This window comes from Pelobates fuscus, chromosome 12 (assembly GCF_036172605.1).
Source record: "Pelobates fuscus isolate aPelFus1 chromosome 12, aPelFus1.pri, whole genome shotgun sequence".
Taxonomy (NCBI): Eukaryota; Metazoa; Chordata; class Amphibia; order Anura; family Pelobatidae; genus Pelobates; species Pelobates fuscus.
In genome coordinates, this window is record NC_086328.1 from 104,795,322 (window position 1) to 104,815,980 (window position 20,659).

Sequence of the window (20,659 nt, forward strand, 5' to 3'; positions counted from 1 at the left end):
AAAGAACCCAACCTTAGACCTCTCTGTGGGAAATGAACGTGGATACATCTCAAACTGAAACTCTATTTGGTTAATGAACCCTCTGCATGTCTTAGAATCCCCTCCATACCTAGGAGGAGGTGTTAAATGGGCCGTAGCATTAGGCACAGTCGCTACTTCAGGAAGAAGGGGTGTAGGAGGGTTAGGTGTGGTTGCTGGAATGGTTCTAGCTAAGAGCGTCTGGAGAGCCTGGGCTATCTGATCCATTCGGTGATCCTGCTCTACAAATCTAGCCTCATGAGACGCCATCTGTTGAGCTAAATCTGCGGGGTCCAAGGCCCTATCGTAATGTAACGAGAATATACCCCTACACGCAGGATCCAGCTAAACAGAAGGCAGAACAGAGGACAGATACGTCTACCGGACCTTAGAATGGCCGGACTCGACGTATATAGGAGAAGTACAGAGTCAGGAACAATCCGAGGTCAAGGGCACAAAGAGACAGCGTAAACGAGGACAAGCCGGGGTCTGGTACACAGGAAACAGCAAGCCGGCAAACAGAACAGACAAGGATAAAGCGAAAACGAAGTCAGAATACAAAGCCAAGGTCAAGTATGGAGGAACACAACTGAACACAATAAGCGCTAAAGGGAACTGTAGCAGAAACTATGATAGGGCAAGGAACTAAGGGAAAAGGGTAAGTATAAATAGGTTCAAAACTAATGTGATTGGCTCCTGTCACTTCCACACCCCCAAAAGGTAAGTGTATGGGGTGTGTGGGATGACAGGGGCCAATGGGAGCCTTTTGGCAATTTAGGCTCCCACTGTCTCTTTAAGAGCGCGCCCGAGACTCGCGGCGCGCTCTTAGATTCAGGTGGGACATGTGACCGCATCTCGCGGTCACTGCCCGCCTTCCTGTCCGAAGCGTCGGATGAGCCGCGCGCGGCTCGTGCAGCCGCAGGACCGCGCACGGCTTGAAGAGAGGACCGCGGCCGGCCCCTGGGAAAGGTGAGTAACGCTACAATGGCGCATTCGATTCGGGGCAAAATTCAAAATTTTCAGACGAACTGCATTCTGGCGAATTCAAACTGTTGAATTCATATAGGCATATTATGTTCCTGAAAGAGGGCTTAAGAAAGAATAGACTTAACATGTAACTCTAAAATTGAATTACCATCAATGTTACTATAGTATATGGCAATAAACATTTTCATTGTAGGACAGTGTTGTATAGTAGTATCTTCTTGTATGAATGTGCATTACATTTGCCAGCAAAAAACATTTTTCCAGCATCCAGGTTTCAAAAATTGAGGTGCTCATTAGATTCGATGGCGCATTAGATTCGAGTAAATACGGTACTGTTCATGATTTGTCTACCTGTTAGAGTTGGACAACACTGGTAGTAACAAGCTATAGAACAGTATACAAGCTAGGAGCAGAATGGCTGGGGATGATGGGATTGCCATATATAAATCTTTGGAGAGTCACATGTTCCTTTTTTCCACACTGTGTAAATGTGTCATGCAGACCATTTTATTTCAAGCCGTTGGCAACAAAACCCTTCATTAACGACACAAAAAGGAACATCTTATTCTTTCGAGGTAATTACAAGCAAAGCCTATTCTCTGATGTGCAGTGAGGGATCTATAATTAAACTGCTTTATGGATAATACAAAGGAGGAACCAATATAACAAGGCGGCATGGGTTAATGGGGCTGTACAATGCTTCATCTGGGATAATCAAGGTTCCAGCACACTGGGCAATGTGACTTAACACACTAGGTAACTGTATCCTTGTTGAAGACTTCATACTTACAACTGGTCATTAGAGCTAGGGAAATCAAACTCGTTCTCTACTCAGCATTAGTAGGAGTCACAATCATCTCCCCATGTCCCACCTTTAAGACCTTTGATCTGTCCCCAGTCTAAAGAGGTTAGACTACCTGCTATGGGAAGTGAGCTAGATTTGGAGTTGGGAGAAAAATCATGAATAGACAGAGGGGGTCAACTGGTGGGTAGGGGGCATGATGTAGTTTCTGGTATTCTCCCATACTGGGGGCAGTGCCATCTTAACAACATTATGGACCCCCGGGCAAAGCAGTGAACTGGGGCCCTGCCCAGCCCTGCCTAAAATTTTAATTATCGATAAAATTACGTTTATATTTATTAACAAATGCAATACATTTATACAATACAGAGTGCTGAATACCCACAAGCTGCTGTATACACACACAGACTGCTGAATACACACAGGCTGCTGCATACATACACACAGAACACACTGACCGCAGTCCACTCTTTCAAATACTTGGGTATGATGTTAGATCCCAACCTATCTTTTGGCCTGCACATAGAAAAGCTTGCATCTAAACTTTTTCCAAAACTAGGTGCCCTGTACAGAAACAAATCCCGCCTAAGCCTTACAGTAAAGGAAAAGATTGTACAGCAAATGCTGATGCCAATCATTGGTTATGGGGATGTAGTATATGCATCTGCATCGCAATCCCACATTAATAAACTCAACACATTGTATAACTCGTTCTGCCGATTTGTGCTACAATGTAATTACAGGACCCACCATTGTGACATGCTAAAACAACTAAACTGGCTGTCGCTGGAATCCAGACGCACCCTTCATCTTTACAGCCTTGTGTTTTAGAGCTTTTCGGGGAAACTCCCACCCTACCTGAACGCTATGCTTTCCCCAGCTGTTCCCACTTCTTATAACCTCCGATCCAGTACCAACACTTTACTTAGTCTACCTCAATACAAAAAGAAAGCAGCCCGATCCTCCTTCTCCTACAGAGCACCGCAATTGTGGAACGACCTCCCGCACAATTTAAAATCTTCCCTAAGCCTAAAGTCCTTTAAGAGATCCCTCTCTACATACCTCAAAACAGAATGCACCTGTCATGGTTGATTATATATTTCCTACCTGTTCTATGTTACCTTTTGTATATATTGTATATTAATATTGTTTTTGTATTTTATTGTACACTAACTAACAATGCAATGATTTGTGGACCCAGGACATACTTAAAAACAAGAGAAATCTCAATGTATCTTTCCTGGTAAAATATTTTATATATACCGTATTTATTCGAGTATAACGAGCAAAATTTTGTACCGATTTTTAATTTAAAATTAGGGGTGCGCGTTATACTCGAATAAATATTCGAGTGGGTGCTCCGATTATACCTCCCAGGACCGATAGCCGTCAGAGCTGGCCGCGGGTCTCGCGAGATTTACACTGGGAAGCTGGAGGAGCTGCACGGAGGCTAGTAAACGCTTGCTGCCCGCCCCCCCAGGACCGCCGGGCTTGTAATGAGCCCGGCGGTCGGTATTATCGGAGCATATTTATTAGAGTATAACAAGCACCCCTAATTTTAGATTAAAAATCAGTATAAAATTTTATACCGATTTTTAATCGAAAATTAGGGGTGCGCGTTATACACGTGTGCGCGTTATACTCGAATAAATACGGTAAATAAAATACTGAATACATACACACAGACTGCTGAACACACACAGACTGCTAAACACACACACAGACAGCTGTAAGGGGTGCAATGTGTGTGTGTTAAAGGGGGGGTGCATAGGGAAAATAGATTTTTTTGTTATTTTTATTTAAAAAAAAAAAGCTTCATGTCCCCCCTCAGTGCCCCCACCCTTCTTCTTACCTTTGGTGGGAGGGGGGAACACTGCCAACCCTGGTGGCGAGTAATGATCTAAAACCTGCAGCTCCTCTATCAACCCACGGCAAAGCTCAGACCAGCACGCTTGCGGGAGGAACTGCCTCCCAGGTCCTCTCTCCCTCCCTCTCACTAAACGAAGGTCCTTTGGCCCGGTGAGGGAGATCTTTGATCTCCCTACCTGCCCGAGATGACCCAAAACAAGTAAGCAGAGCCGGTGCACCGTGGGCTGGCAGGGGAGATCAAAGGATCTCCCCTGTCACCCGGTACATGGGCAACGCTGTGGGGCCCCGGGAAAGTGCCCAGCGTGCCCACGCGGAAAGACTGCCTTGACTGGGGGATTATAGACTTGAATAGTAAATTTGACAGCCACAAGAGGGACTTCCAGGGTGTTAGGTGACTTATGCTTTCCTATGGGGAAATCCTAAGGCGTTGCCGCGCATGCATATTAGGCCTCCCCCGACGGCTAATGGCGGCGTGGGAGGAGCGGTGGCAGACGTGAGCCAGTGCTGAGGGACATTGGCACTGTACCCAGGTAAGTGACAGAAAGGGTTTTTAACACCTTCTGCACCACAGGGACGGGAGTGGAGGAGGCACTATAAGGGAGCTATATAGTTTCCCTTTAAAGCCATAACTGTTCTTGAACATGAAGCATAATCACAGACAAGAATTAGACTTTTGACTACATTTTCTAAAGAAAACAAAAACCCATAGACCTTTAACTGCTTTACCTGTGGCTATTTTGCGGATTTAAATATTTATACACTGAAATATATCTAAAAGCAGAAATTGTGAAGTTTGGCACTGCAGATTTTTGCTGTCTGAGCATCATAGGAAATGTAGTTTTGAAACAAAAAGTAGTTCAAACACCCGGAGTACGAACATTCGCCAAGACAAACCCCTGTGTTAAGATCTGATATGGCAGAGACCTGAGTTGCCTTGAGCAGGAAGGTTGCTTACTGCTTGCATTTAAGTGCGTGGGAGCGATGGTTTAGACTTGGTATTCTAAGAAATCCATGATTCGATTGTATTATTTGTTAAAATGTTACAAAACGGATGAATTATCACTTGCACAGCACCACAAAGCTGTTAGTTTCACAACATGTTTAACCCCTTAAGGACCAAACTTCTGGAATAAAAGGGAATCATGACATGTCACACATGTCATGTGTCCTTAAGGGGTTAATGTACATACTACATGTAAATTTAGTGGGACCAGGTGCTGTTGGGTCCTGGAATTACTTCACATGTAGTCAGTGTTAAGGGCTCAGAAAGACAAAATTCTTACTCAATTTTCTTTTTCCTTCAATTTAGAGGCAGTGCAACATGAGGGATATCACAATCTCCTTCTGGCAAAGGCAGACAGGGCTCTATTTAAAAATACAAAAACACAAAAAAGTTACGTTTCTCCTCTTCTGACTGTAAAATACCCCAAAAGCTGAAAAATACATCAGAAAGTACACAAGCCAAACCATGCAAAAATAATTTATTAAATAGGGAGGGAAATAGAAGTGCACTGCCTCTAATATTAATGGGACACTATAGTCACAAAAACAACTTCAGCTTAATGAAGCAGTTTTGGTGTATAGATCATGCCCTTACAGTCTCACTGCTCAATCTGCTGCTATTTAGGAGTTAAATCACTTTGTTTATACAGCATTCGGCACACCTCCCTGCATGTGTCTTGCACATCCTTCATAAACACTTCCTGTAAAGAGTCATCTAATGTTTACACGTCCTTTACTGCCAATTCTGTTTAATTGAGAATTTCTTATCTCCTGCTCTGTTAAGAGCTTGCTTAATCCTGCAGGATCCTCTTATATGTAATTAAAGTTTAATTTACAGAGATGGAGAGAAAATATTTTACGGCAAGTTACATCTGGTTGAAAGTGAAACCATTTTTTTTTCATGCATGCTGTGTCAGTCATAGCCAGGGTGTGTGTGACAAGGGCTACATAAACATAAAGTAATTTAACTCCTAAATAGCAGTGGATTGACCAGTCAAACTTCAGAGGCATGATCTATCCAATAAAACTGCTTCATTAAGCTAAAGTGGTTTTTGGTGACAATAGTGTTCCTTTAAGGAAAAAGAAAATGTATGGCTAATAAAAATTGTATTTTCCTCTAGATTACAGACAATGCAACATTAGAGATAGACCAGCAATCCCATAGGGTGGAAAAACATAACTTCACAATTGCTTAAAGCACTTTAATCTGTAATGCTTCAAAAATGTGTGATTCGAAGTGGCAGCTTTGCCTATTTTGTGCCAGATAAGTAAAAGCGCTTGCTGCCCTTGAGGTAGAACCTGCTCTGGTTAAATGAGCTTTAAAAATGCGGAGGATGAGGCAGGTTTGGGGCACTGTAGGTCAGTAAAATTGATTCCTTGATCCATCCCTTGGAGGCCATAAATCCTTTGATCTGGCTTTGGTAGAGGACAAACAAGTGTTCTGAGCATCTGAATTTCTTAATTTTAACAGAAGGGTTCTTAACAAAAAAAACAATGGAATTTATTTTCTTTTTTGTTCTGTGGATTTGACAGAAAGAAGCCAAATTAGATCTTGACTAATGTTGTCAACTGAGACCACCTTCGGTAGGAGGGATGAAGCTTTAACATAATCGTATGGAAAAGAGAAGTCAGATAAGGAGGATAGGCTGAAACTGCTTGACGTTCTTCAAGATGCTTAGCTAATGTAATCGTTATCAGGAACAATGTTTTCAGGGTTATAATACTCAAAAGCCAATCCAGTAACGGCTCAAGTTAAGGTTCGAAGAGGCTGACAGAACCAAATTAAGATCCCACAGTGGAGCGATTTCACGAATTGTATTTTAGACTAAACCAAGTGTTCGCTTGAATATCTGCCCCTTTCCAAATGTTTTAAATGAAATGATGCATGCACGCTTGAAGAAATCACACTGACACCAAAAGTTCAGTTAAAATGAAAACTTCCAAGTGTATTGTCAGGGGGCGGCGTAGCCCCCTAAAAAGGCAAAAGATGCAACATGTGCAAATACAGAAAGTAAACTTTTCAATTGGTTAACAGTTAGGTGTTTTAGTAAAGTAAACATTTAATTGGTTAGGTGTTAAGTGTTTAATCTTGATGGACTTCCTCCAGAGGGTGTTGATGTCATCGTCATCTTAGGTGTAGCTCCGGATGGAGACGCCCTCTTACTACACGAGGGTCTTGGTCGATTGGAGGGGGTGCTCTAGCAGCCATTTTGAGTGTATACCTGTGCTCGTGTATTATAGTAAATAGACATTTTACACACATTAATTTCTATCCATCACAATTGTAGGAAGCAAGTTAAAGACTGCTCTGCAATCAGTTTTTACTCCAGAGATTTAGCTTGTGATCCACTTGTGGCCAAATTCAGAGACTTGAGCATAGAGAGAAGCAGGAAGTAAACATAAAGTGTCCCCCTGGACAAATAGGGGAGGGGGAGCATGACTGCTGCCCAGGATAGTGGGATGGAATAATAGGAGCAACAATGTTGCAAATGTGGAAGGACTTATAATGGGGGAGCAGGGGAGGAGACTTACCAGTCAGAAGGAGATTGTCATTCACCCTGGTTGAATTTCCCACCCTCCCTCCCTGGTTTGTTGGTGGTTTCTCGTGTGTTTTTCTCATTGTCACAGCTGGCGGTTTTCCCTGGACAGCGGAATCGAAAAAGAAAGGAGTATGACGCAAGGTCACCTTGGGGAGACGACAGTCGGCACAAGGCTGATGGCTAGCGACGGCTGTGTTGGGCTCTTGGAGAATAAGGAAGGAGAACTGTCTGTTGGGTCCTCACCCAACAGCTGGCAGGAATTAAGAATTATGAGTTTTTACTGTTTAATAAAGCTGTGGCCGTTGCCCTTATCCACTTAAAAAGGTGTCCAGTGTATTATTTGGGGCAACAGTGGGATGGTATATGGGTCAGCAGTCAAATGAAGCCCAGTTGAAGAAAGCTCCAGAGGCAAGGGACAGAAGATGTGATTGGATTAACCTTTATACCAAAACACCAAGTCGGGAGAAAAAAAAACAAAACCACACACATTCTTGCGCAACGGTTATTGGTGGAATCTTTCTTGGTCACCACAAAAACAGAAAGCTGGTGCGCCAGTTGTGATGAAACTATTTTCTATCACTCTGAAGGAGAGGTCTTCCAAAATGAACCTTGAGAGTTCCCACCAACTGAAGTGCTTTCTTGTTAAATTACTTTAGCTAAATAAAGCAGTTTTAGAGTATAGATCATTCCCCTGCAATTTCACTGCTCAATTCACTGTCATTTAGGAGTTAAATCACTTTGTTTGACAGAGCCTGCATGAAAAAAAAACAACTGGTTTCACATTCAAACAGATGTAATTTACCTTAAATAATTGTATCTCAATCTCTAAATTGAACTTTAATCACATACAGGAGGTTCTTGCAGGGTCTAGTAAGCTATTAACATAGCGGGGATAAGAAAATCTTAATTAAACAGAAATTGCAATAAAGAAAGCCTCAATAGGGCTCTCTTTACAGGAAGTGTTTATGGAAGGCTGTGCAAGTCACATGCAGGAAGGTGTGACTAGGGTTCATAAACAAAGGGATTTAACTCCTAAATGGCAGAGGATTGAGCAGTGAGGCTGCAGGGGCATGTTCTATACACCAAAACTGCTTCATTAAGCTAAAGTTGTTCTGGTGACTATAGTGTCCCTTTAAATGCTACATTTTTGATAAGGTAATCCAGAGAGGACTGATCTCTGTTCCATTCTAATATTATATATTTCTTAACAGTCACATTAATTATTGCTCTGGCCCAGTGGATGGCTGGAATGGCTGTAGAGAAAAGACTTATGGAACATACAGCTTTTTTTGTGTCCTTTTTTTTCTTTTTTAGGAAGACCAGGACAATACTTAATTTAATCTTTTCTGTGGGTAGAAAAATCTTCAGGACAGCCAAATCTAACAAAAAATAAGGCCCAGAAACAATTTTTCATCGAGAGAACGACATCTGACTTGCTTGAAGACACAAAGAGGACTTCTGGATATCTTGAAGATAAATGTCTGAGAGTGCCTTCAACAGCCAGTAGGCCATAAGGGACAATATGAACATTCCTTCCTTAGAACGGCAGTAATGATCAACAGAACTCTTGCATAAACCTGACGGGCAGAGCAAAAACTGAAAGGGAGACCTGTGAATAGTTAATTAAGAAGTCTGCATCTTCAAGAAAAACTAAATCTTCTTTTGCAATGTGTTTTAGACCAATTTTGGATCTCAATGAAGTAAAGCAACAGTCTAGTTTTCTGATCAAACTAGTTTGAAATATGTTGTATCCCAAATTCAGAATCTCAAACTTTCAGCTAAATCCATGGGTCTTTCTACAGTGGTCAGAAGTAGTCTGCTAGAAAATTAGAAGCTGTCTTGATATTTTGAAGGATTTTAACAGGCTATTCTTGAGATTCACCATACTTTTTCCAGCAAATCCAGCTATGTGCGATGTGCTTTAGTAACCAAAGATCCTGCAATAAGGGCTTTACTCTGTGCAGCATTAGTTACCAAATTATTCCTTAAAGTAGACTCAGCCTATTGAAGATTCCAGTGGATTGCAAGATGCTATGGGCAAAAAGGCTGAGTGGTTTTCTTACCCAGCTGTGCAATAGGGATGTCAACTTTAGGAAGATGTTCTAGCGTGATTGTGTTCTTCCCTCAAATTATTGTATTAAAGAGGATGGTAAGAAAGACTTTAGTGAATGGAAATATCCACTCCTTAAGCAAAATCTTCATCATATGAGCAATCTGAATCTTCTGGAGGATGATGCAGAGAAATCCAACCTGGAGTCAGAATATACTGCATATTTTATTTTAGTAACTATCTTGAATGGGTAAAATGCAAGCTGCACGGACCAGATGCTTGGATTTGGAGAGACATTTCCTTTTATCCACAAGTTTCTCAGATGTTTGAGGATTAGATCTACTGAAAAGAAAGAGAAATCGTCAACTATGATAAAAAAACAGACAAACCCTAAAAAGGTAAAACCCAATACTCTTATCTTAAAATGTCCTCAGGGTATGCTGGAGGGTGGGTGAGAGCACGCCGAGAACAGAGATGAACAGCACCTGGCTGGCAGGTAGTTGTGGTTTAAAAAGACTCCAGGGTCCTTCCTGCTTGAATTTGACACAAAGATCACGTTGTGTGTAGCACGCTGTAGTCTCCAGGTGGAAAGCATTGTAACTCGTACATGTGATCCACCTTAAGGATCTCCCAGCAGTGGGTCCAAGTGCACCTACGCCTTTTCCGACACAGATTGGGCGTAAGCTACACAAGTGTGAAATGCAGGTGCTAGGCTTGAAGAAGAAAAAGCTGAGACTAAGAGAAACGCTGGTCTTCGGGCAAGAGGAGTCTTCCCCAGCCATTCCGCCTTACCTTGCTTGCGAAAACAACATTGCGAGTCTTACCTACACTGAAAGCAAGCAGTCAACTGGGCATTTTTTTTTTTCTTAGATTTTATAGTCAAAAAGGTTAACCTCTTCTTTAACGTTTTTATGATAGAGTCCTGCCTGGCTTTTGCCAGAAGAAGATGGTGATATCCCTCATAGTGTACTGCCTCTAATATGGAGGGAAAAGAGAGTGTAGATGTGCAGGAGTGCTGTAAAATGCAGATACACGACAGACAGTCATTTCAGAAGTGTGTTTGTGTATATATATATATATATATATCTTTTAAAATGATGTGTAAAGCTTTCAGTATTAATATGCGATATTACAGCCAGCACTGCAGTGACGCACTGTTTTAATGAAGTAGCTGCACAATTTAAAACTCATGTTTATTTCATTTCTGGTTTCATTTATTTTTAGAGTCAAAATCTAGGAGCTTGATTTGCATAGGGGAAATCGTACACATTTGTTGAAAGCCTTTAATAACAAACTTCCAATAACAACTAGCAGGCTTTCGTGATTATGGTGCTTAAAGAGCCAAGTTTAATTCCTGGTTTAGGGTGCCAGCATGCCCCTGGCACCATTCCATAGTTCTGTGTCAAATCTGCTTCAAGTAGTCTGACATAAACGGAGGGTCCCCATGAGCGTACTTCCATACTAGCAGTCAGGAATACCACTTCTGACTCCATCTGGATGACATTCATTGGATGAGAGTATCAGCAGCTGACCTGCTCTGCCAATTATTTCTGTCCAAATTTGAACAAAGTCAAAATACAGAAATATATGCTAAGTGAAGGGATAGGCAGCGGACACCCTCAATTTCTGTCAAGCCAATCAAAACAGTTTGAGGCACATATACAACTAAATCACAACAGTGGGTTGTAGCGATTACACTTCTTGGTCGACCCCCTTCAATTATGAGGATTGGCAGCACTAAATCTGGTGAGGTTCCCTGTAAAAATACTAATAAGCATTATACTTTAAGAATGCCAACATCTACTCATGTGTTAAATAAATATAAAAATGTCAAGTTACACAACAAATTCACAAAGACATCAATCACAGTTCAATAAGCGCTTTAATGCTACACAAACTAAAAAAATATTCTCTTAATACCCCAATATATTTTAAGTACAATGGAAACAAAATCTAAAATCTGTTATTTGTATTCAGATTGTAACTTTATACTGCCTGGTAAACTAACGCATTAGAGTTCTGACGTGACTCCCTTTGCAGATCAGCTCATTGCGTTTACTGAGAACATGTTGCCCCGAATATCTGCCCCTTTAGCTAGGGCATGGCTGCAGCTAACGTGTTTTTGGGAGAAACAGCCTTTGGTGCATTTATAAAGTTTTAGGCATCTTGTCCATGTCACTGTGCCCTGACCTCCAAACAATGCTTGTTCCCAGGAACCTTGCATCAGATCCCATCAAATGCCATTTTTCCCATAGTAGACATGTTGCTGCCAGGCTGTCTTTTATGCCACACGTTTTGCTGTCCAAATAGGAACAAAGTGGAGAATTCTAATAAAGTCCTTGTCAAACGCCATTCTGCTTCTGTGAGGCTAAGTTTGCTTGACTAAGCGAACACATCACTTGCTCGGCATTGAAATGATGCACCATTTTGAATTCTGTTTATTCCAGCCCCAATGCTTCAAATCTCATCTCCAGGTTCCTTCAATGATGTCCCAGTTTGTGCTTCAGAGGAGGACAGGCCTAGAGCAGGATGGTTTTCTGATAATATTCCAGTAATATGAGAAATATGATAAAAACAGAGTCAAACCGAGACAGGTGACAGCTGGTTTGCCATTTTCTTTTTACTCATCCCTTTCTCCTGACTTCTGAAACATTGTCCCAAGTGTTGGGTGTCCACTTCAGACCCCAAAACATTATTAAAAAAAAAAAAAAATTATTTTCATACGAATAAATTAAAGCTAAATGTTGAGGAACACCAATATAAAATATAGGTGCTGTTACTTTCTGTATAAGCTCCCTGATAAAAATGAACTGCTCCCCACTAAATGTAAATCTCTCTCTGTTAGCAGGGCGTCCCCTACCTGTGACCAATATTGAATACACAAGCCCGGTGTGGGAAATTGAGAAATCACCCCAAGAAGATCTGATGATTCGATTTTAATGTTACATTTTGATAAACCCATATCTGCCATCATGATCATTTTACTACCTATTAACTTTCTGGTGTCTCTACGTGATACTCAAAGGACTAACCTCTTATAATTACCTTGTACCTACAGACTGAAGCTATGCTTTCTATTAATTCAGCCACTCTGACACACTGGTAGGGTCTGTAAGCTAGGAAGACAAATTATCCAACATTATACACCGAGGGCTTCAAATCCACTCACTGGGTTTTATTCTTTGCCATGTGTAGTTTCTCACCGAAGGCAGATTTGCTATCGAATGATGATGTGTAGCTAAACCAGCTTGATAAAGGAATATAAGGTCCGTCGGTCCATTTAATGTTCTGGGGAAATGCACGCATTTTGTTGGTACTTTTCACCAGTAAAGCTAATGGTAGTAAAATGTTGGGTTAAATCAAGGCTTTGTTCCACTTCTCCAGCACTCGTTCATTTAGTCGTCAAAAAGATCATTTTATTAAGATATAAAAGGCCTGCTTCTGATATAATTAATTATGCCAAAGAGCGAGTGATACTTGGAGTGACGTGAAAGCAGGACCTGGTGAAACTGCCAACCTGATGAAGATCACAGACAGAAAGTCAAATCCTTATTTATAAGGTCGTAAAAACCTGGACACCTTAGCACGGAGCAGTCGAATGAAGGACTTTGGAAACATTTCTCTGGATTCCTGTGCAGTGTATTTGAAGTAGTTTTGAGGATGAGCCAGGACATCAAATAAGGCTTTTATCAGTTTCTTATCCTAAAAGAGGAAAATAATTAGTCCCTTTTCTTCTTAAAATAAAAACAATCAATCCCCTGCCCCAGAATTATAAACTAATTTAATTTTGATATAATTTTTTTTTTTTTTTAAATCACTATGCTTTTACTGTCCTGTACGACATAATTGTCTGCTCTCAGAGAGGCTCCAGTGAGCCTAGCACTGTACATGTACAGCCGATGGAAGCAGATTCTATATAGCTGTAAATGGGAGCTGATAACACATGCGTGGTCATGCTGCCACTGAAACAAGCTTATATCTACACAAACACCTCCCTTATAGTCTCACAGGGAAAGCACTGCACAAATTTCAAATAGGACAGGTTTTATTTCTTCCTATTATAATCCTATTTTCCTGCTGCCTGATGACGTCTGGGCCGGCTTTCAGATTGACGGAGCATTAAGCGCTTTCCTTTTCAGTTCTGTTTCCAGAGACATAAATCAGCAGGGGATTCATACACTCCAGATAATTTGGCTGTTTGACCCATGCTTTTTATTGTGCGCTATGCAACCAGATACCATTTGTTTGACATAACCAATGTCTAGAAATGCATGAAACATATCTTCACTACTGAATGAAATTAACTCTTAAAACATTAGGGCTGTACATAACGGTAAGTCAGATAAAATATTTAATAGAATTTATCTTTCAAGAGAAAATTAAAAAATTGGTCTGGAGGTGTTAAAGCTCATTTGGATAAGATATTATCACTCGATCCCAAATAGAATGCGCCATGTGAGGATACAAATGTATCTTTTCCACAAGTGAAACCGCTCGAAACTAAACATTATAAAGAAAACGGATGAATTTACTTTGCCTTTCAAGGACCACTATAGTGCCAGGAAAACATACTCGTTTTCCTGGCTCTATAGGGTCCTTGGGTCCCCCTCAACCTCTGGGCCACCCTCCCGCCAGGCTCTAAGGGGAGGAAGGGGTTAAATTCCTACCTTTTTCCAGCGCCGGGCTCCCTCGGTGCTGGGACTCTCCTCCCTCTTCTAACGTCATCGGCTGAATGCGCATGCACGGCAAGAGCTGAGCGCGCAGCCAGTTTCAATGCTTTCCTATGGACGCTGGCGTCTTCTCACTGTGAAAATCACAGTGAGAAGCGCGGAAGCGCCTCTAGCGGCTGTCAATGAAACAGCCACTAGAGGCTGGATTAACCCATTTGTAAACACAGCAGTTTCTCTGAATCTGCTATGTTTACAGCAGGCAGAGGTAATCCTAGATGGACCTGGCACCCAGACCACTTCATTAAGCTGAAGTGGTCTGGGTGCCTATAGCGGTCCTTTAATGTTGAGGGAGCCCTACACTGTAGCTGTAAACAAATGGTCTCTAGATGACTTATGGTAAATTAGATAGGGCTTTTGAGTAATCTTTCATTTAAGCAATAAAAATGAATATTGTTTTGGGGGGGGGGGGGGGGGGGGAATCCATTTACACATGTAAAAATGTAGAGGTCTAGAAATAAAATTTACTTTTGATTCCATGGTTTACATGAAATTTAGAATTAAAATACAACAAGCATGAATAATAATCCATAATTACCTTTAAAATTTCTTGGTGGTTTTCTGATGCATATAATCTACCATCACGTACTATATCTTCTATAAGCTCCTGATAATCTTCTGTGAGAAAGATACATAAAATACATTATTAGCAATATTTCACTATAGGTGATTTACACACTTGCTGAATTAGCTTTACATAACTCCTTTAGGAAATTAAAAGAGTGTAAATACGAGAGGTGTAAAACTAAATTAAAGGACCACTATAGGCACCCACACCACTTCAGCTTAATGAAGTGGTCTGGGTGCCAGGTCCCTCTAGTGTTAACCCTGCAGCTGTAAACATGTGTACATTAGGGTTAATCCAGCCTCTAGTGGCTGTCTCAATGATAGCCGCTAGAGGCACTTCCGCGTTTCTCACTGTGATTTTCACAGCTGCCGTCCATAGGAAAGCATTGAGAAATGCTTACCTATGGACTGATTGAATGTGTGCGCAGATTGGGTAGTGGCTTGAACGCTGATGGCGCCGGCCGCTTAATCTCGGAGCTCCGACCCGCGCAGCAATAATAAGGGCACAATCTGAAGCACAGACTCTCCAAATGGGGCGCACGAAACGCCCGGACGCTCCACAGACACCCAGGGGACAGTTGCCCGCTTCACAGAGCGGACCGCTAGACGGATACCTCCGCACTCCGTTGCGACCGTCCCAAGCCGACCAGGGCCCCAAGATGGCCGACGGGCCGACCACGCCGCCGGAGAGTGAGACCCTCTCGCTAGCCGACATCAGGGCGGACATAAGAGCCCTGACCACCCTGACTGCCAGCATGGTCACTAAAGCAGACCTAAAGGCCTCATCAGATACTTTACATGAGGCTATTCGCGCAGAGGTCGCAACGCTGGGGAATGAACTGGCAGCACAGGGCACCCGTATACAGGCCTTGGAGACAGCGGAGCAAACGATGTCGGGCCGCATAGAAGCCAACAACCTGGCTATAAGCAGGCAAGGTACCGTCCTATTACACCTTAGGAGACAGGCGGAAGACCTGGACAACAGGGGCCGCAGGTCTAACATAAGGATACGCAACCTCCCTGAACCACGCAGCGAAGAAAACGTGGAAGACACCCTCACAGCCCTATTCAGGGAGATTTTGGGCCCTGACTCCCCGCCGGCCTTTCAATTCGACAGGGCGCACAGAGCGCTCCGGCCCCGCAATGCTGACAACTCGCCCAGAGATATCATTTGCTGCCTTCACGAATTTAAAGTGAAAGATCTCATAATGACAAAAGCAAGATCCAGACAGACATGGCCATTTCAAGGAGCAGAAGTCGCCCTTTATCAGGATCTCTCACCACTCACATTAGAAGCCCGCAGAGCTCTACGACCTGTAACACAATTGCTAAGAAGTAGAAACATACCTTATAAATGGGGATTCCCCTTTAGCTTGCTAGCTCGCCACGACAATGAATGGGTACCTGTGAGGTGGCCAGACGAGGTCCCCGTATTCCTAAGGAGACTAGGCCTACCACCGACCGAAGTTGCAGACTGGATACTAGGACCCCTGGAACAGCGACCAGGCCCCGTCGCTCAGAGAGCCGCCAGGAGACGCAGAGAGGACTCACCACGCAGACCCCCAGCACATAGGCCGCGCAACCCGGCCCCACATGCTGAGGACTAGCCGGGCGGTCTAGCCGGACAGGAGTGTCTCTCCCCCCCCTGCCCGATGGTCCGATGTTGACGCTGCACCCGATCAAGGGATCCAGGTGTCATCCCTCGCCCGGAAACAGATAAGTACTTTCAACCACCCCCATCTTGGGCAGCACACTGTTTGATAACTTTTTACGAAAGACATACACCCGTCCCCCCCGGGACCTAGCCCACCGCGAGGTATGGCCCTCACTGGTAGCATGCACCACACCCATAGTTGCAGCTCAGATAACGATGTCACCGCGCACTGTATAGTTGTTGGTGAGCACGCTCCGCCACCCATAATGAGTCGTATGCCAACTGCCACCCTCACACCTGTGATAGTGACTCATCCCCCCCGGGGACTCTCTCCATCATGGGGCATAGCTTTTGATGAACACGCACACACTACGGAACAACATGATGCCATGTGGCTACTTTGGGAGGGGGGATTGGGGATTCCCGCATGGAATGGGTGCACTGAGCTGAGTGGGGAGTGCTCCTCAGGGACCCTATCTATTTCTGCGTTACACAAGTGCAGCGGAAGATTTATGGTGGGCCACACATTTTGTCGGCCGTATTAACGGATTGCACAAGAACCATGACAAGGTTGGGTGGGGGCTCATGCTGGGAGGGACGGGGATCCACTTCCATGGGGACAAATGTATTTACTGTCAGACCGATTATGTTGCATTATCTGGTTCACAATGCCGATCATTATAATTTGCCTCTGTATATGCATGATTCTTCGCCTGACGGGTGATCGGGATTGTTTGACTGGGCGGGGCGGGAGGTGGGGGGGGGGGATTGCACTTATTCATGTTCATGTACCCTGGTTCACATATTTATGTTGCTTACTATGTTGCATTGTGAGAAGGTAGACTGTGCTCCCCCCGCTACCCCCCCCCCTACCCCAGACTGACGAGCTCACTACTTTAACTGTATGCCTGGATGACCCTATCAGCTATCACGCCAAAAGCCCGGACTACAGGGGACAGAGAGACCACACTGGGGCGAGACACACCTGACGGACGTCACAGACCCCAACTGGAGAGTACGCATAGGCACCAGACCCGATCGCTATGTGCACACCTATTGACTCATGCATAGCGGAACAGGAACCCGACCCAACCCATACGGAACACACACACCTGACCGTCGCCACTAGGCGAGAGCCACGACCCGACTTAGACCCGAGTACACCAAGACTACTGGGGGATCCGCGCTTGCTGCCGCTCCGGTACTCACCGTGTAGAGGTACAGCGTAGGCCGCCCACCCAGTTACAAGGGACTCTGCCTGACAAAGGCAGTATCAACCCCACACGTTGGGAAACTCTGGGGTGAATACCCTCATTTATTAACACACATTAGGATACTAACACACGGAAAGCATAGTAGTTTCTGGTAGGAAATCGACACACACACCTTCGCCTCACACCCTCCCCTCCTGGGCCCCCAGGCGACCGCTACCCCTCCCCTCCCCCCCCCCCCGTGAACACCGCTCCCCCATCCTTCCTCAGTCTTCCTGTGCGACTGGTGGTCCGGCGGAGCTGGGCGCCTGGCCCGTGCATTGGCAGAACGTAGTTGATACCCCCCCCCTCCCACGATGGCCTACTCCCCATCACCCTTAACCGTTCTCACGCAGAACTGCAGGGGACTCAATGCCCCGGAAAAGAGGTCCCATCTCCTGAGAACTCTCAGGAGCCAACGCATCTCCATCGCGCTCTTACAGGAAACCCACCTACGAGCGACGGCGAATCCCCTACTCAGGAGCAGGTACTACCCGAACAACTTTTACAGCAACCACCCCTCCACGAGAAAGGCAGGCACTGCTATACTGGTCGCGGCAGATCTGCAATTCATGGTCTCCGACCAGATAGCCGATGCCGACGGTAGATTTCTATTCGTGAAAGGGGAGATAACAGGGAAAAAATACACGCTCGCGAACATCTACGCTCCGAATGCAGGACAGGCGAGCTTTATTCGCAGAACGCTTTTGAAGCTAACCAAATTTGTAGAGGGGGTTCGGATCCTGGGGGGGGACTTCAATGTCCCGCTGGACCCCCTGATTGACACATCCACGGGACGGAGCAGTGTGCCTAGCTCGACGATCAGGACCATCCTGAAAGCCCTCAGAGACCTACGGCTCATGGATGCGTGGCGAGCACTACACCCAATGGATAGGGACTTCACTTATTACTCCACGCTGCACCGTCGATACTCCAGGATCGACTATATCTGCGTGCAACAGGAAGGACTGACCTACCTAAGGTCAGCTGCTATCCAAACTACTCCATGGTCAGATCACAGTGCAGTAAAAGTGGAGATGGAGTCACCCTTATACCGCCCGACAATAAGGACGTGGAGACTAAGTGATGCCTTGCTCTTAGACGAACCGACGAGACTGCAAATTACGGAGCACATTCGTCAATTCTTTGAGGAGAACGTGTCTGAGGAATTAACGGACCTGACGATATGGGAAGCACACAAGAGTGTCCTCAGGGGTCACCTAATTCGAATAGCAGCACAAAAGAAAAGGGAAGAGGGTCAGCAAATACGCGACCTTACCGCACAGATAGCGGCCTTAGAGCAAAGCCATAAAAGATCCCCGCAAGATCAAACTTATAAAGACCTTGTCACACATAGGAGAAAACTAACTGACATCCTAGAACGCAAATATACGAGACAGTTGCAACGATCCAAAGTTTTCTTCTACAGGCATGCAAACAAAGGAGGTAAACTGCTGGCCCAAATGCTCAGAGGCCCACAAAATCGAGCCCAGGTCCACTCTCTGCGCACCAGACAAGGAGTACTGACGCAATTCCCCAAGGCTATCGCGAAGGAATTTGAGATCTTCTATACAAACCTCTACAACCTGGACAACTCACCTGAGGGCCCCGCTGCTCCCAGCAAACTAAGGGACACCGTCAAATACCTGAGTGACTTCAACCCCGATGCACTCACCCCTGAGGAAGCTGAATCGCTTGACGCACCGATTACCGAAGAAGAGGTCAAACTCGCCCTCAAGGTGGCCAAGAATGGCAAAGCGCCGGGCCCGGATGGCTTTCCGGTGGAATATTATAAGAAATTCGGGGAGGAGTTGGTCCCGAAGCTGGTCAATGCACTGAACAGCCTCCGGGAGGGAGCATCCTTCCACAAGGAGTCCCTGGCGGCGACGATAACGGTGATCCCGAAACCGGGTAAAAACCCGGAACAGGTCGGCAACTATCGCCCGATTTCGCTCATCAATGCTGATATCAAGCTTTTCTCCAAAGTCCTATCCTCTCGACTACGTCAGTACGTGCCGCGACTGGTCCACCCGGACCAAACGGGATTCATCCCGGGCCGAGAAGCCAGGGATAGCACCCTCCGGCTCTTTGTGGTCCAACATGCGGCGAAACTCTATCGGAAGAAGCTACTTCTGCTATCGACGGATGCAGAGAAAGCTTTCGATAGAGTGAACTGGCGATTCATGATGGAGACGCTAAGGAGAACAGGCATTGGTGACCAAATGAGACACTGGATCGGGACGCTTTACCACCAACCGAACGCTAAAGTTCGAGTGAATGGGGCACTCACGGAGAGCTTTCACATAAGGAATGGGACCAGACAAGGCTGCCCACTCTCGCCGCTTCTCTTCGCACTCACCTTGGAACCGCTCTTGGACAAGATACGTAAAAACACCAGAATTCTTGGCCTTAGATGCGGGATGCAGGAACATAAGGTCGCTGCGTATGCAGACGACATGATGTTTTTCCTGGCTGAACCCCTTGAATCAATACCTCACCTTCTGGAGGAATTTCAGACATACGGGGCTATTTCAGGGCTAAAACTTAATATGCCCAAATGCGAGATTCTGAATGTGACGGTGCCGGAGGAGGAATGTGGGCGTCTAAAGCTACAATTCCCGTTCCACTGGTGCGCAGAGAGTATGCAATACCTGGGACTCCAGGTCACCCCAGCAGCGAAAGATCTATACGCACGCAATTACACACCCCTTCTGTCCGCAGTGCTGAGGGACCTTGGGAGATGGAATTACAACCACATCTCCTGGCAGGGGCGAATCGCAGTAGTGAAGATGAATATCCTCCCCAGGATACTCTACGTCTTCCACACGCTCCCATGCCCCATACCCCAATCCTTTTTTAAGACGCTCCGAACAGCGATTCTTAAATACATATGGAAAGGGGATAGGGCCAGGATAGCTCACAGTAGACTGAGCCTTCCCAAGGCATGGGGGGGCCTCGCCCTGCCCGACTTCAACACATACCACCAGGCTACGGTGCTGCAGCGTATTAGGGAGCTCCATGTGGCCACCCCTCAGAAACGATGGACCACACTATGTAAAGACATCACCCACAACCGGCTGCCTCAATACATCTGGCACGATGGACGCGATGCCACAACACCGAAGGAGGATGACTCTCCCATCACACATATGCTTCAGCCATGGCACAGAATGAGGAGGACACCCTACATCTC

At 44.9% G+C, this 20,659-nt stretch overlaps 1 protein-coding gene across 3 annotated transcripts in view; it reads right to left on the reverse strand.

The window, feature by feature from the left end:
- Window positions 1-11,142: 11,142 nt before the first annotated feature.
- SCUBE2 (signal peptide, CUB domain and EGF like domain containing 2) overlaps window positions 11,143-20,659 on the reverse strand; it is a 105,997-nt gene continuing 96,480 nt past the window's right edge. For all 3 annotated transcript variants that reach the window (XM_063438857.1, XM_063438856.1, XM_063438855.1), the window contains 2 exons: window positions 14,534-14,613; window positions 11,143-12,970 (listed from right to left, as the gene is read on the reverse strand). In XM_063438857.1, coding sequence (XP_063294927.1) covers window positions 12,818-12,970; window positions 14,534-14,613 — 233 coding nt within the window. In that variant the 3' untranslated portion in view covers window positions 11,143-12,817. The remainder of the gene's footprint in view (window positions 12,971-14,533; window positions 14,614-20,659) is intronic.